At 44.9% G+C, this 16928-nt stretch overlaps 1 protein-coding gene and 1 pseudogene across 2 annotated transcripts in view; both read right to left on the reverse strand.

Moving 5' to 3' along the window:
• Positions 1-969: 969 nt before the first annotated feature.
• LOC104576646 (putative bromodomain-containing protein 10) overlaps positions 970-16928 on the reverse strand; it is a 39828-nt pseudogene continuing 23869 nt past the window's right edge. The window contains exons 7-10 of the transcript XR_015913653.1: positions 5330-5505; positions 3888-4837; positions 1891-3810; positions 970-1139 (exon numbers count right to left, since the gene is read on the reverse strand). The product of XR_015913653.1 is annotated as a putative bromodomain-containing protein 10 (transcript). The remainder of the gene's footprint in view (positions 1140-1890; positions 3811-3887; positions 4838-5329; positions 5506-16928) is intronic.
• Positions 12272-14014, reverse strand: LOC148593689 (endogenous retrovirus group K member 21 Gag polyprotein-like). The gene has a single exon (XM_088529875.1). It carries the CDS (start codon positions 14012-14014, stop codon positions 12272-12274), a length of 1743 nt encoding a protein of 580 aa, XP_088386001.1.

The raw sequence follows: 16928 nt of genomic DNA on the forward strand, positions 1-16928 counted from the left end.
TCTCCAAAGTTGTTATTATCATTAGCAGGAATGAGATCTTAGGTTATAAAGTTCTGTGAGAATGGTAGCTCAATAACTATTACCAGTCAAAGCAACTTTAGAACATTAGCAATTACTAGAAAAGATGAAATAAAGAGCAAAGAGAAAAGAAGGGTCTCAAGGCCAGGGCAGTGATCCTGCTATTTGCCTTGTTCCTTCCTCTCTGGATCCTGAACTCCACCATCTCATGGTCACTGCAGCCAAGGCTGTCCCCAAACTTCACGTCCCTGAACAGTTCTGTTTTTTTTTTTTTTTTTTTTTTTGCTAGTATCAAGTCCAGCACAGTGCTTCCCCTCATGGACTCCGCAATCACTTGTGTCAGGCAGCAATCATCAATGCACTCCAGCAATCTCCTGGATTGCTTGTGCCCTGTTGTGTTGTCCTTCCAGCAGACGTTGACTTGATTCAAGTCCCGCCATGAGGGCCAGGGCCTGTGAATGTCAGTCTTGTTCCAGTTTTCTGAAGACCTCATCTACCTCTCCTTCCCGATCAGGTGGTCTATAGCAGACACCCACCACAACATCACCCACATGGATTGTCCCTCTAATCCCAACCCATAAACTCTCAACTGGCCACTCAGCTGTCCCCAGGCAGAGCTCCATGCATTCCCACTGCTCTCTCACATAAAGGGCAACTGCTCCTCCTCATCTTTATGGACTATACTTCCTATAGAGCCTGTGTCCATCCATTGCAGCATTCCAGTCATGTGAGCTATCCCACCATGTCTCCATGATCCCAATGAGATTGTAATCCTGTAACTGCACACAGACCCTAAATTCCTCCTGTTTGTTCCCTATGCTGCATGCATTAGTATACAGGTACTTCAGAGAGCCACCCAGTCATGGTGAGATGCTTCAGCATTAAATGGAAAGATGTGCATATATATTTTTTTTTCTGCCACAATGCAACATATGTACACACTTTAAACAATTACTAACACAAAGCAGTATAGCACCTTGGTTTATTACATGTAGATTCTCCTGCATTGCTGCTGAACAGTACAGTGGTCTAAAATTACTAAAATATTTTAACCTCCCTATACACTGGGTTAAAAAAACATGAATAAAACCAACATAGTTCTTTGTATATATAGTTTAGTTCTTTGTATATATAGTTTAGTACAGATTTGTCACGGAATGAGTGGTGGTGGAGGTGAGTGACACAATGCACTTCACTCGTGGGAAAGAAATAGGAATAGGTTTTATCAATAATGACAATGGTTTCACGAGATTCTATGGCAAGGTCACTTCTTATTTACTGCATGGAGGTTCAAGATACACACAGAATTATCAAGGACACCCTCCCGTTGGGTCACGAGGTTCAGATTGGACCCCCTTGCTTTCCAAACTCCTTCTGAGAGGAGTCTGGGCGCGGCTGGATCCAGTCCTAGTCCCAGACCTGGTCAATGGTTTATGTCTAAGGGATTTGTGCACAGTTACAAAGTAAAGTTTACAAGTTCAGAAAGAGAAAGGCGCGCCCTAGTCACTTACCACGAATCTGTAGTGGGAAGGATCTCTTAACCTCGAGGAGTATCCTTGAGAGGCGTCCCTGCTCAAGGGGAGATCCTGGCGTGCAGCCCGCTGCCATGCAAGGAGAGCTCAATGGGCTCTCGGGCTGTCCCCGTATTTATGTGATAAGATGATTGACTTATAGTCATTCTTTCAATTCAGAAATGACTGTTGGCTGGTGTACTCACAGTTAGCCTTATCTCCCCATCAGGATGGAGCCATCTCTGGGTGGGGGAAGAAATCAGGGAGGCAACTACCAGCATCAGATTATGTGGTAGTTAACACCTGAACAGGGCTACCTGTGAGAAGTCAGGTTGAGCTGGGGAAGGAACACATCTGTCACAAGATTGTTTGGAATTCAGGACTCTATGTAATTTTATACCATAGACTGAATTTTTATAGCACATTTCTATTTTACAGAAACAATAAAAAAGACAAATAAAAAGAGGAGACACATGCTATTATAAAGACCACTGCTACAGAGTATACATTGTAAGATAGAACATATTCAAAAGGCTACATTTCTTCAAACTATTTTTTTCCACATATATTAATTGTTTGGTCATTTCTGACCATTTTATTAATCCTCTGAAAGCATACCTCTGACTGAAACTGAATATATTGTTCCTCCTCAAGCCCCACAGGTAAACAGAAAAGACCTAACAAAATAATTTTCTAAGAAATCAGCTATGATTTAAACAAAATAAGAAAGGATTTACCTTATAACAACCACTTTCAAAGTCCCCAACATTTCAAAGTAAGTGACTCATTTGCTCTAAATTCAGGATGCAGCTTTGTCAGGTTTATCTAGGCAAGATGATTGAAAAGGAGGAAAGACAGTAATAGGATTCCTGTTTGTGGACACAACAACAGGAGGTAGTGACCAAACTTTTGATGCTGAAGTATTGATAGCATTCAAAATGGCTCCCTCCGGACTGACCAACAGTTTTTTGATAGATGAATCTAAGTCAAACACTGAAGTGTTACTTGATAACTGACAGTTCCCAGGGTGCATAGCAGAAATCAAAGAAGTTGCAACTAAAACATTAGCTGGAGGTTTTATCACTGAAGACACAGACTGTGTTGTTGACGGTGAAGCACACGCACTAGCATGAGTATTCAATATATGGGGCACTGCGTGTACAGTGGGCAAAGCATTTGCAGATCCAGAAGAGTTCACAATTCTTGTAGAGCTTATCAAAGGTTGTTTTGACATTTGCCAACTTAATGAATTAGTTGATGCTAGCGTAATATTCAGGGGTATAGGATTAACAATTGGTACACCTTGAGCCCCTTGACCATGGTTAATAGCTAAAGGAAGAGGATTCTGCTTTGCGCTAGAAGAGAGAACATGGCTGCCAGGTCCAAGGCCTTGTGGTGGAACAATAAAATGGGTACCATTAATCATTATCTCAGTTCCAGGTGCCAAAGGCATACAAATGTTAATAATTATTTTCTGTTGCATGCAAGGTTCATTCAATTGATCTCCTGCCTGGCTTTTTACAGTGAGTAAAGGTGTATCCATCTGAATAGCAGAAGAACAAGTGTAAGTATGACTTTGTTTCACTATATTGGGAGACATCTGATGACATTGTATTGAAGAAAAGTTGGGAAAACTAATGACTTTACCTGTATTTTGTGAAGTAGATGACAATACATTTTGAGGTTTGTGATTATCTGCATTAGTTATCACAGTAGCTGATGTTCCTGGTGACTGAAACTGAAGCAATGTGTGTGGCTGGTCTTTTAGAAGTGAGGGGAGAGCTGGAACTGCTGTGAAGTGAGGAACTGTATGTATCACTTTGGGGGAGGTGGCTATAGATCCAGGCAGGCTAACAGCTGGAAATTCTAAAATGGATGATAACTTTTGAGGAGACGTTGTTTGTGTAGTGGAAATTAACACAGATGAAGCATGTCTTGTTTCTACAGTTGATATACCCACAGTATTTCCAATATTCGATGTACACTGTTGCTTAGCTAAAACTGGCCTTATTCTTGAAGTGTTGTTTCCACCAATCAAGATGGTAGGTTGTATCCCAACAGAAGTCTCCTTTGATGTTACTGAAACAGATTCCAAACATGCATTTGCTGCTGTTACTGTAAAAGCAGTTACAGCTTTCGTTACGATACCTATGGATTCATTCAATGATACAAAACTTGAACATACTGGAACCAAACTACCACTGCTTGATAAACATAAAGTAAAGCCTATCCTCTTTTTGTCTTCTCCTTTAGAAATGAATTTGTGGATCCACTTAATGTTCTTGCTGATGTAATAGCCTGAGTAGCTGTAGAAACAGTGGGTAAAGCCAAAGATATAGGAAATGTAGTAGCTGAAACTGCACTCTTGGTTTTGCCAGTTTTAAAGTGGCTCATTGTAATTGATGATGACAATAAGTTACTTGTTGAGGTTATAGAATGCAGTGGATGCAGTCTGTTCACAGGACTAGTTAGCTGTGACAGATGCATAATATTCTTGTTAAAAATTGTACTAGGCAGTTGATTGGTAGCATGTGCAGTTGGTGTTACCAGGACAGGTGTTAAAGAAACATTGACAATTGCTGCTTGTGAGAAAGTTGTACAGTGCAGTTCAGGAGACTTTTGTTTCAGTGATTTAATGTCCTGAAGGGATATAATTTTTCCTTCGTTTTGCTGAATAAGAAAATCCTTAAGTTGCATGACTTTTTCTCCAGTTTTAGGGTCAATCACATGTTGCATTTCAATTTTCACTGAGCTATTGTGAAGGTCTATTGGTACATAATGGCTACCTGGCATTTTGTATGCTGTTTGTAAAGGACTCCTTGAACTGGTCTGGCAAGGCAATGCTGGTTTTACTGGCAGTGATTCCATGGGTGATATAACCGTTTTTTCAGAAGTATTTATGCCTAGGGTAGGTGGCAGTTGATTTGTTAAGGTCAATTTGTTTCCAATACTCTTGGCAAGCAAGGCCTGGATGGGTTTGGTCCCTATCAGAAAATTTGATATTGATGTTGCAGGATCTGACAGGGAAAATGATTCTGGAGCTGCTTGTTCATGTTGTTTCAGCTCAGTTAAACAACTGTCTGTCTGCATGCCTCTCTCTGAACTCTGGACTAGAGCTTCAGTTGTGCTCAACTTAGCTTTCTTCCTCGGTCACAGTTCATCTGTGCTATCATCCAGACAACTGTTCTGCTTGGATTGTCGTTTGAAAGATTTGGTCAGTGTCTTATGTATTTCTTTAGAAGTCCTTTTTTTATTTAGAGGTCTGCCTTTTCCTGCTGATAAAACCACCTCTATCAGTTTCATTTCACCTGCAAAAATAGCAAAATAAAAACTGTAAGTATTTTACAAGATTGCAATTGATACATCCATATGACAGTTTATCACCATTTAGATAAAGGCAAAGTGCTAATTTATAATTATTTGTCATGACAACTATCAGGAACAGATTCTAAGGTGATGACAGCATTAATCATCTGTACTGAATTTTACTTTTTTAAAAAAATACCTTAAGCTACAGACAATTTAATGTAAATTATTCTGAGCAGGCCTACTATTTTAGCACAGAAATAATTAAGCACAAAAAATGACAAAAACTTACTAATACATAAAATCAGATTTCTCATCTAGGTCATCTCTGCCCCCTTCTCCTGGTCTACCATCTATCAAAATTGCATCACAATCAACTCAGTATACTTGCACTATAATTAAAGTAAAATATATGACAGAAACTTGTGTAAAAAAAAAAAAAAAAGGTAGACCCTTAAATCAGTCCAGACTATTAAATTTCAGTAAATACTTACCAAAGTCTGGGTGATCAGAAACATCCTCATGTTCTGCAGACTCTGAAGATTTACTGCTTATTACTTTAAAAGGGTCAGCATCACCCTCACTTTTGTCATTATTCCATAATTCTCTGGTAAATTTACCATGGTCTATCTGTCTTTGAAAGTCATCATAGTCTTTCTTCAGTCGAGACCTTGAAAATAATGACACACAGCAACTAACTTCAATGAAGAACAATACTCAATTTTCATGCTTTTACTTGTAAATTCTTCCCCAATTTTTTTCACATAGAAGAGATAGCCTAGAATAATCTATACCCTTTAAAAATGTGCAAGGTAGCTAAATTCAGGTCTCTCAAAGCCAGGAAATAAAAAGTGGCAGTAACATCCCTTCCCTCACTGAAATGAAATTCTGTCCTCTTAAGCTCTCTAACAATAACCGAGACTGAGTAAAATCTGACCAATCACTACTTTCCTGCCTCTGTTTTCTGCTTCTTCATGCACCTTGTATTATGCTGATTAATACCTGAATCAATATAGGTACATCTGTAAGAAATCTAGGAATCTACTCTTTCTTTTAAAGGCCGTGTCAGCTAGAAAAATAAGCAATTCTTGTTTTCAGGAATACATTGTGACTTTGGCATGATTAGATGACCATAATGTTTCCTCTTTCAGTAAAACACCTACCTCATTTTACAACCACTTAAATAGCTGCCACTCACTTCCAGAAATTCCTATTCCATTTCTAATGTGCAGAAGATAGAAATACAGAATCACAGAATAGTTGAGGTTGGAAGGGACATCCTGAGATCATCTAATCCAACCCAACTTCTCAAGCAGGGTCACTTAGAACAGGATGTCCAGGACCATGTCTGGTTGGGTTTTGAATATTTCCAGGAATGGAGACTTTACAACCTCTTCAGGCAACCTGTTCCACTGTTCAAACACCCTCACAGTGAAGAAGTGTTTTCTGATGTTCAGACAGAATTTTCTATCCTTCAATTTGTGCCTGTTACCTCTTGTCCTGTCACTGGGCACCACTGAGAAGAGTCTGATTCCGTCTTCTGTATGCCCTTCCATCAGATATTTATAAACATTGATAAGAACCCCCTTGAGCCTTTTCTTCTTGAGGCTAAAAAGTCCCATCTCTCTCAGCTTCTCCTTGTATAAGAGATTCTCCGGTCCCTTAATCAACTTTGTGAATCTTTGCTGGACTTGCCCCAGTAGGTCCATGTTTATCTTGTACTGAGGAGCCCAGAATTCAATGCGTGACTACAGATATGACATAGGTATTTTAATACCTGGCAAATACATATTATACTCTATTTGAACACTCTTGTGAAATAGTATACACTGTGAAACCATACTTAACTTTTAACTTGATATTCATACAGTGCTACTTACTCTCTTATCCTTTCTTCTATCAGTGCTTAGATGAGATCTAGTGGTGTTTTAGCATATAAAAACAGTGAACTACAGAGTTCAGCCAGTGGTAATTAAACATGACATCGGAAAGATTCATTAAGTGTTGCAGTTCAAATGGCTGCAGCGACCTGGTTCAGGGACGGCACGGCGACCACCCCCAAGCCACTCGGGCCATCAGCTAGTTGACACCAATGTGGTGGACGGCAAATGGCGTTTATTGATGGGTAACAAGGTGTTATATAGCTAGGTTTACAACGTCACATCCGTCTGCTTACACCATAGACTAAACACTATTGGCTATTAGGGGCCCTATCTTTCCGTACAGCACGATATCTTCCGGCCGCCGTTCCCTAACTATCTGCAACAACTTCCCCCCTCCCTATGCATAACAAAACTAGCTAAAATACAACTATCTTATTCTTATTACTATCTTATTCTATTCTTCTAGTTATACCAATCTTAAAATTACATATCATAAACTTGACATAAAATATAAGGCACAAAGAAGAAGGCGCGTAGAAGGTAGGGGATGACAGGTAATACCAGGGTGTAGGAATAGGGTGTACTTTGGGATAACTTGGGGGTAATACTGAGTGGATATATTCTTAAAGCAGTTGTTGGTGTTCTACTAACATGATGTTAACCTTCTCTAGCCGATTCTTGACAAACGGCATGAGCTTATTCAATATACAGGGTCCAAAGATTAGCGTCATCATGATCATTGTGATCGGCCCTATCAAGGTGTGTTGGAGAAAGGGAGACTGCGACACCATATGGTCATCGACAAGACTCGTTTATTAATCTTTCCAGGCTGCCTTTTATACATTCGTTAATTAGCTTCATGCATATTGCAAAGCTTTAGCTCATGATTGGTTGCTAGGGAGGTTGCTATGTCCTGGCCGCATAGGCTCTTTCCCAGCTCTGCAAAGTTGTTTACCCGAAACGGCTAACTACTCTTTCCCACATAGCTCCCCATTCCCAGCCGGCCAAGGACAACTCACTAACACTCCCCAGTACATTATCAGCAAGGCGCAGGTGGTGCAGATTCTTAGCACAGTGCAGATTCTCAGCACAGCATTTCCCTACAATTCCCCCTTTTTTCTTTTGCACTAATCAAGCCTTGCTGGTAAGTGAGAATACTTTATGTCTAATACATGCAAAAGCACAGCCAAAAACTACAAGGCATAAACAATAAAACAACTAGTAATATTAGCCGTGATTTACTAATACATGCACCCATTCCCAAGTCCGTGTTGGCCTGCAAGGTCTTTCCAGTCGAGAGTCCGACGTCCTGCTGAGCAGCTTCCGTTGTCTATTGATCTGCTGACGGGCAGTTCAAGGACTCTTGATCATTTCAACGCCAAGGTTTTACCAACCGCCTGGAGCTGTAAGGTGTCCTCGATCTCCAAGCCATTCCTCTATAAGTCCTCCTTTTTTCTTTTGCAACAACCAGGCTTTATGAGTATGCAAGGATAGCATTTGCCTTAAGCACGCGAAGGCACAGCTGAATAAGCATAGGACAAAAAGCATAACAATCAAAAGCATCAGTCCTGTCTTAAGCGAGGATTTCAGTCACCCACCAATACCCAATAAATCAGTTAACCCATCCAGCCCAAAGAAGCCCACGTCTTTCTGTATCTCCTGGGTGTGTTCCATCAGCTGTTGGATTTGCTGGTGGATTGCCTTAGAGTGGTCTTGCAGGTCCATACAGCACATTCCTTCAAAGTCTTCACAGCCGTGCCCATGGGCTAGCAGGAGGAAGTCGGTGGCCGCTCTGTTCTGAAGCACTGCATGTTGTACCTGTGACCCCCCGAGACTGCCAGCACCTGAGTTCTCTCACGGCAGACCATGTGAGCCACCGCTTCCAACCGAGGGGTCACACTCTTGCACGGTTGAACTGAGAAGATCCATTCTAAAACCGCAATCTAGCTGGTTCTTATTTTGTGTAGCTGCAGTAGCTTCCCTATCTCAAGGACACACTGTCCTCTACTTTACCTCTGCCTCACTCAGGCCCTGTGCACTAACTCCATCTGGCTATGTCCTTTCTCCATTAGCCAGGTTTGCACAATACTCTCCACACTTCCCCCGTTTTCTTTTTGGGCTATCAAACTCGCATTCCATTCTTGGTTGACTATTCGCGTAAGCATATTTTGCAAGCATTTAAAGATACATGGTACAAGGAGTATAATCATAATAAGCACGATCCCTATGGTAATTAAATGTTGCACAGCTGATCTTGTTTATCACAATCGTGGGTATGGCTCGTCTCTGTGGATGCTATATTCTTTGGTGTCGGCGGCAATGCTGCCTTAGTCCATCTCGCGGGTACCCAGATTGTGCCTGAGGGGGTAGAAACACAAAGATAACCTCTCCCCCAATAGAGAACTTTAACTGGCTTCTGCCAAACACCAGTGCGTGGATCCCTATACCGAACCCACACATCCGGTGCGTTTCTGTCGCAGTCATTTCTTACGCAATGTTTAATAGCTGCAGGGTCTCTGTCGTCCCCAAACATGCATAGATGATTGATAACATAAAGAGCCTTACTCAACTTAGTATGAGGGTCTTGCTGATCTTCCTGTTTCAGTATATATTGTTTCAATGTTCTGTGTGCCCTTTCAATTATTGCTTGGCCAGTAGGGGAGTGTGGTATTCCTGTAATGTGTTCCACTCCCCAAGCACTTAACCATCTTTTGACTCTGATGCTCATGTAAGCAGGGCCATTATCTGTCTTAATTTTTTCAGGGACCCCCATGATTGCGAAACAGCTAGACAAATGTCTTATCACGAGTAGCTTTTTCTCCCGCTTGTGCGGTAGCCCATATAAATTTGCTGTAAGTGTCTATGGTGATATGCAGGTATTTAAGACGGCCAAAACTAGGAAAGTGTGTTACATCCATTTGCCATATCTCATTGATTTTCAGGCCTCTGGGGTTCACCCCACATCCCAGTCCTATTCCCCCATTGTGATTACTGCGAGTAGGGCACGCCCTTACGATAGTTTGAGCTTCACCGATTCTGATACTGAATTGTCGTGCTAGTCCCTTTGCATTTTGGTGATACATGCTATGCGCCTCTCGGGCCATTGCTGTTTTGCTAATTGGGGGCGAGTTTTCTACTGGCATTACTAATCTGTCGGCCCGGGCGTTGCCTTCTCCTAGGCCTATCTCCCATTTATGGCTTCGGATATGGATAACCGCATAGGGCTCCTCCCTTGCCCTTAACGCCCTCTTTAACTGTAGGAACAGCTGATATAGTCTTTTGTTGTTGACCTCCTTGATACTGGCATCCTCTATTCTAGAAACTACTCCTACCACATAAAGAGAGTCAGAAACTACGTTCAAAGGTCCCGTTAGGTATGTGACTGCCCATATCACTGCCAACAGTTCCAGTGTCTGCAGACTGTCTTCAGGCGTCGCCTCAAGAATCTGCTTTTTCCACTCTTCCTTATCCTTCCATACGACGGCTGCTCGGCGAGATCTTTTTCCGGCATCCGTAAAGGCTGTTACAGCGCTTTGTATAGGCTCTTTTTCCCGGAGCGTTTTGGTAATCCAACTCCATTCTCCAATCCATTGCAACGCCTTGGGTGCTATTTCTCCTGTCTTTACTTCTGCTCCTGTTCCTAGGAGGGCTTCCGCAAGGTCTGCAGAATTCAACAGGTACCAGTCCAAGGTGGGTTTCTCGATGGGCAAATAGATCGTAGTCGGTTCTTGTCCAGTGACTTCTATAATGCGAAGCCGACCTTTTTGAATCAGTTTGGCAAGACTTTCGATTTTTTGAGTTATTGTTTTTCTTGTTTGCAAAGGTGGTGACAACCATTCCAACACCTTTGCCTCCCCCGTTTTCTTTCCATGCTGAGTAAGTGCGCCTAATAGATGTTCATCGCCATGCCAAATGGTAAGATTAACTGGACAGTCAAGTTGACGCCGAGACACAAAACCAGTGGTTATACACTGGCCAATGTCTCGTAAAGCTTTTTCCTGTTCGGGGGTAACATTAACTTGAGTACAGGGATCAGTACCCTTCAATAAGGGTTGTAGTGTGTAAAGCAAGGTGTTTGGAATCCCTGTTACTGGCTTTAGCCATTGTAGATCACCTAAGAGCTTCTGCGCCTCATATAAGGTTGAGATCGTTATATTTGATAACAATTTCTGAGGTCGGACCCTTTGTTCCGTAATTGTCCATCCCAGGTACTTCCAAGGTCGTGATCGTTGAATCTTTTCTGGGGCTACTACCAGTGAATGTTGCGCAAGAGTGGCTTTAATTATTCCTATTTGATCTTCCGTGAAGACATCACTTTGTGAAAACAAAATGTCATCCATATAGTGGTAAATTACTGTATGAGGCATTATTTTTCTTAATGGCTGTAAAGCAGCATCCACATAAAGTTGACACAGCGTTGGCGAATTACGCATCCCTTGTGGTAAGACTGTCCACTCAAATCTCTTATCTGGCTCGCCTCTATTTATAGCTGGGAGCGTAAAGGCAAAACGCTTCGTATCATCAGGGTGCAGATTGATGGTGAAAAAACAGTCCTTAAGATCAATAATCAAAATTGGCCAATTTTCTGGTATCATGGCTGGATTGGGAAGGCCCGGCTGGAGGGCTCCCATTGGTTCCATCTGATTATTCACTGCTCTTAGATCGTGTAACAGCCGATATTTTCCTGACTTTTTCTTTATTACAAAAATGGGCGTATTCCACGGGCTTGTGGATAGTTTTAAATGTCCTTGTTGAAATTGTTCTTGCACTAACTGATGAGCTTGTTCAAGACCTTCCCTTTTTAACGGCCATTGCTTAACCATCACTGGTTCTTGGGTGGTCCATGTGAGTGGTAATGGGAAAGTCCAAGCAATGGCAGTTATCCTAAAGGGTGAGCATTCGTTAACACCACCCCTAGTTGAGCCAGTACATCACGGCCAATTAGACAAGACACTGAAGGGGGGAGTGGCACGATGGAGAACACTACGGTTAATTGCTGTTCATCAAGTTGTAGGCTCACCATTGGCGTTTTTCTGGCCAAGGTGTATCCTCCAACCCCAGTCACTGTCTGTGTAGATGCATATGAAGGCCAATGGTTAGGCCAGGCGTCAGGGCTCACTATGCTGGTGTCCGCTCCGGTATCAAGAAGTGCAGTGGTAGCGATCCCTTCCCCTTTATAAGTAATTTTAACAGTTCTCCTCGGTCGATCTTTCAAATCCAGGGTCAGTAAAGTAAGTCCTGTTGACCCAAAGGCTTTGGTACCTCGGGAGTCCATTCCTTCTGGTACAAGTCCTGCAGTAATTTGCGGTAGTGGAACAAGCTGAGCTATACGTTGACCTTGTTCAATCTTTAGTGGTGGGTAAGGGGTGTGGGCCATGATTTGTATTTCTCCAGTATAATCGGCATCTATTACTCCAGGGAGCACAAAAAGTCCCATTATAGAGGCTGAGGAGCGCCCCAACAACAAGGCTCCGAACGTGTGTCCGTCGATTACTATAGGTCCTCTGGTTCCTGTAGGTATCTTGGTAGGTCGATCGGTATACAGGGTGACGTCTACTGCGGCTGCCAGGTCCAAGCCGAGGGACCCTGCTGTTGCTGGTTGGAGACAGGAGGCGGCGCTGTTGCTCTTCCTCCGGTCATTTGTGTCATAGCGCGACCGGACGCGCTCTGCTGGCGGTTTCCCGACTTGCGACGGCAGGCAGCTGAATTATGCGAATCGGACTGGCAAGTCTGACACCAGATCCCGGTGGCTCGGCACGTTTTACGTATGTGGCCTCCTTTTCCACAGCGATAGCATTTAGCGCTGGGATAGGTTTTAGGCGGGCCGCCAGATGCGAGTGCAGCAGCTTGGAGAGGTGCAAGAGCAGCTAACGCCTGCGTTTGTGAGGCTTCCGCCTGCTTTTTCAGTCCTTCCCCAAGATCTCTTATAGCCTCCACCAATAATACCTGAGACCCCGCTGGTATATTTGCTGCCCGCTCCAGCAACTCCTCTATCGCCCAATCCCCAGGTAATGTGGCAATCAGCCTTTGTATGGTGGAATTACTATTTTGCAGTGCGCATTGTTTTAAAAGCGTCCCTTTCATCCAGTTCGGAGCCCCTGCCTTTTCTATTGCTGCTGCTACCCGGTCAACAAACGAGCCGAGAGGCTCCTCTCTGCCTTGCTTTATGCCCATATACGGTGGTACTCCTCCTGGTTCTTTCACTCTGTCTAGAGCATTTCTAAACAATCTCATGGCTTCCCTTGCTTTCTCCGGCCCCATTAACACCTGCGCTTCAGTCCTCAGGTAATTACCCAGCCCCATTAGTTCATCTGCAGTGATTCCATGTAATGGATTTCCAGGCTGTCTTAGTGTGGCCACCGACTCATTGACAAGAGCCTGCCAATGTGCACCAAAGAGTAACTGTTGATGCTCCGTAAGCATGAGACGTGATATTCCTCGTAAATCATTTGGCAACAATACTTGCGTATCAAACAGGTAGTCCAACATTTGTTTAACGGGCTCGCTTTTAGGGCCAAATTGACTAACTGTTTGTCGCAATTGCATTAGTAATTTCCAATCTAATGGGTGAAACTCACCCTGCAGGCCAGCTGGATTGCCTTGTGGGTCATATATGGGAGTAAAAATGGCTGGAAACGCCAAGGGGCCAGAGGCTTGCAAGAGTGCGCCATCCCCCTCAGCAATTGCTTGCTGTGCCACGTTCTGCCAGGCGCTACTTCTTTGTTTTGCTAGTTCCATCGCCCAATCATTCTTATCCCCTGGGGCAGATTCTGGCGTCCTGGGAAACTGGCATGGCACGGGCAGAGCGGGCGGAGCTGAGGGGTTCGGAGACCGCGATTCTTCCCATTCATTAAGAACGGGTGCTGAGGGAGCTACACTCGCCTCGGGGCTACTGCCTTCACTAGACGCTCCCACAGGCGGAATTATGACTGTTCTAACCGCTGGAGCTCGCGGCTGCTCATCGTCCGTTCCATAATGTAAATTCTTTTTATGGGCTTCAATTGCCTGATCTGCTGCCTTTTTCTCCACTACCCGTTGTAATAGCGCGTTATGCACCACCTTCCATTGTTTCCCCAGCTTTTTTGCTGTCTTATCATCATCCAATATTGCCTCCCATAACTTATCACCCAATTTACGCCATTCCGATAATTCGTGCACCGTATGCGGAACAATAAAGCAACCCTTCGCATAGCCCCATGCTAGCAACCCTGGTAACTCTTTCTTTAAGTCGATCCCCTGAACATTACATTGCTGTAAGGTACGGGTAAATAATTCATATGCCACTTGCCTATCCATTATATCGTCGGCGCCGTTGCAGCTCTCCAAACTCCAGGCTCCGGTGGCACGTATGGCCTGAAACCACCTGTGTGATCTTCAGGGGTGCCGTCTTTACAGTAGCCGTTTCCAGCTGTCTGTCGGATTCCGCACCGTTCCCGCTGCTCGAGAACCCAACTCCTACTTTCTCCACCGTGGTGCGTCCTCCTTTTTTCTTTCCAGTCCGGGAGGATTCAACCCTTTGCTATATCACGTTCGGGGTCACCATTTGTTGGAGAAAGGGAGACTGCGACACCATATGGTCATCGACAAGACTCGTTTATTAATCTTTCCAGGCTGCCTTTTATACATTCGTTAATTAGCTTCATGCATATTGCAAAGCTTTAGCTCACGATTGGTTGCTAGGGAGGTTGCTATGTCCTGGCCGCATAGGCTCTTTCCCAGCTCTGCAAAGTTGTTTACCCGAAACGGCTAACTACTCTTTCCCACATAGCTCCCCATTCCCAGCCGGCCAAGGACAACTCACTAACACTCCCCAGTACATTATCAGCAAGGCGCAGGTGGTGCAGATTCTTAGCACAGTGCAGATTCTCAGCACAGCATTTCCCTACAAAGGTGGATATCAGGGTGGTTAACCACGGCGAACCGGTGAACAAATTTTTGTACCAGCTGCGTTTGGAACAGGGTTCAATGGGTGCTAGTTGGCAAGGCATGGCACTGAAAACTGGTGGCCCTGTAGTTATTTTTGTACTAATTGCTCGAGATTGTTCGATCTGTTCAAGTACCCCATTTAAAGGGCTGGTGTGACTCTACCTGTCCTATAGTGACAAGCTGCAAAATTAAGATAACGCAAAGGCATCGCGGCTCCCTCTTGCGGAGGCTGTTTTGTTGTTTTCTGGATTCGGTCAGCGTGGAACTCGCAGGCTCGGGCGGGACGCTTGTCACCGGAGTGTATGGGTTACGGGGGTGTCCGATGATCCAGTCCTGTGAACAGAAACTCACAATTTTCATTAGTTTTATTTTGAAGGTAACAGCCACCTGAATTGGGGTCAGATGCTCTTCCTTTGCAACATGCTTAATCATGAATGCTCCCGCCGGTTTTTCTTTAATTCGGATGTTTACCTTCTTTTTCTCCTTCCTTAAGTTTGAATCGGTTGTGAGCCACTCGTCCTGACTAGTGTCTGATCCGGAGTCGGAACTCGACTGACTGGTCACTTCCGGGCTCCGGTACTTTTTCGTTGGGCTTCGGCGTTTTTTGAAATGTCCGCTCTGATCGGTTCTCGGCCCCTCGCTCGGACCTCCTCTCCGCCCCTCCCTCGGGCTCGCTCCCAGCCCCTCGCTCGGACCTCCTCTCAGCCCCTCCCTCGGGCTCGCTCCAGGCCCCTCGCTCGGACCTCCTCTCCGCCCCTCCCTCGGGCTCGCTCCAGGCCCCTCGGACCTCCTCTCCGCCCCTCCCTCGGGCTCGCTCCAGGCCCCTCGCTCGGACCTCCTCTCCGCCCCTCCCTCGGGCTCGCTCCAGGCCCCTCGCTCGGACCTCCTCTCAGCCCCTCCCTCGGGCTCGCTCCCGGCCCCTCGCTCCGGCCTCCTCTCCGCCCCTCCCTCGGGCTCGCTCCAGGCCCCTCACTCGGACCTCCCTCAGCTGTCCGGTCACTCCCATTGGTTGTCGGCGCCTCACTCGCGCCGGGGGCACCCTCGCCCCACCCTACCCCCTGCGGCTCAGCGCCATTTTGAGGGGCATAGGGTGGTGGCCTGGCCCAGACGTCACTATGCTCTGACTTCTTTTCAATGTTCCTAGCTTCCTCGGCTAGCTCGCTCCAAACAGATTTCGGCTGTTTCTGCTCCTCTGTAAGCGGGGCGGGGTTCGGGGATGGAGGGGATGTATCACCCTCTTGCTGACCTTTAGGCTCAGCAGAATTGCCATCATCTGGGGGGTGCAAAGTCTGTGTGGCTGCCCCGACTCCCATTTTCGGGGTGGCTAACAAACAGTCCCTTATTGCCACCCAGGTCTCCTGCTCTTTTCTAGCTTTCTGCAAGGCTTGTACAACTTTTCCCCAAGCCTTAAGGTTTTTCCCACACCCTGAAGACATAATCTCCTCAGCCAATGCCTTAGTACATTTGTCCCACGCTTCAGGGACACGCTTCAGGGACTTCAGAATATCCACCGGCTGGTCTATAACCTTAATTTTTAAAAGCCTCGCAACTGCGAGAGTAAAATCTTTTGGCTTACAAATCTTTGGCTTACAAATCTTTGGCTTACAATCAATCCCCCAATGCTTATGTAATTGCGATACGACCTTCACGAGGGCTTCCATCCTCCTTGTTGCTCTGATAGCGTCCTCTCTGCCGGGCTGGTCCACTCACTCCGGCCGCCGTTCACCCGTCCAGGCGATGACTTCCCGGGTTTCGGCACCACTTGTTGCAGTTCAAATGGCTGCAGTGACCTGGTTCAGGGACGGCACGGCGACCACCCCCAAGCCACTCGGGCCATCAGCTAGTTGACACCAATGTGGTGGATGGCAAATGGCGTTTATTGATGGGTAACAAGGTGTTATATAGCTAGGTTTACAACGTCACATCCGTCTGCTTACACCATAGACTAAACACTATTGGCTATTAGGGGCCCTATCTTTCCGTACAGCACGATATCTTCCGGCCGCCGTTCCCTAACTATCTGCAACAATTAAGTAAATAGTGAAAAGATGCTAGTAATTAGCAAACTGTCTAGGACAATATTTAAATTCTGGCTTGGACTTAAACTCAATCACTATGACAGTAAAATTAAGGTCTTAGTACTTCCCTAAATCATAGAATAATTTAGGTTGGAATGGACCTCTGGAGGTTCTTAGTCCCTGTTCAAAGCAGGTTTAGTTAGATTAGGTTGGTGGCCCTCCACTGGCCTTGCTTCAGTATGTCTGTGTCTGTCTCTCTCACACTG

The sequence above is a fragment of the Tinamus guttatus genome, unplaced genomic scaffold (genome assembly GCF_059628265.1).
Source record: "Tinamus guttatus ecotype Peru unplaced genomic scaffold, ASM5962826v1 Tinamus_guttatus_pri_ptg000354l, whole genome shotgun sequence".
In the NCBI taxonomy this organism is placed as follows: domain Eukaryota; kingdom Metazoa; phylum Chordata; class Aves; order Tinamiformes; family Tinamidae; genus Tinamus; species Tinamus guttatus.

Coding starts and splice junctions, on each gene's coding strand:
- LOC148593689 (XM_088529875.1), bottom strand. CDS start 14,014: ATGGATAGGCAAGTGGCATATGAATTATTTACCCGTACCTTACAGCAA.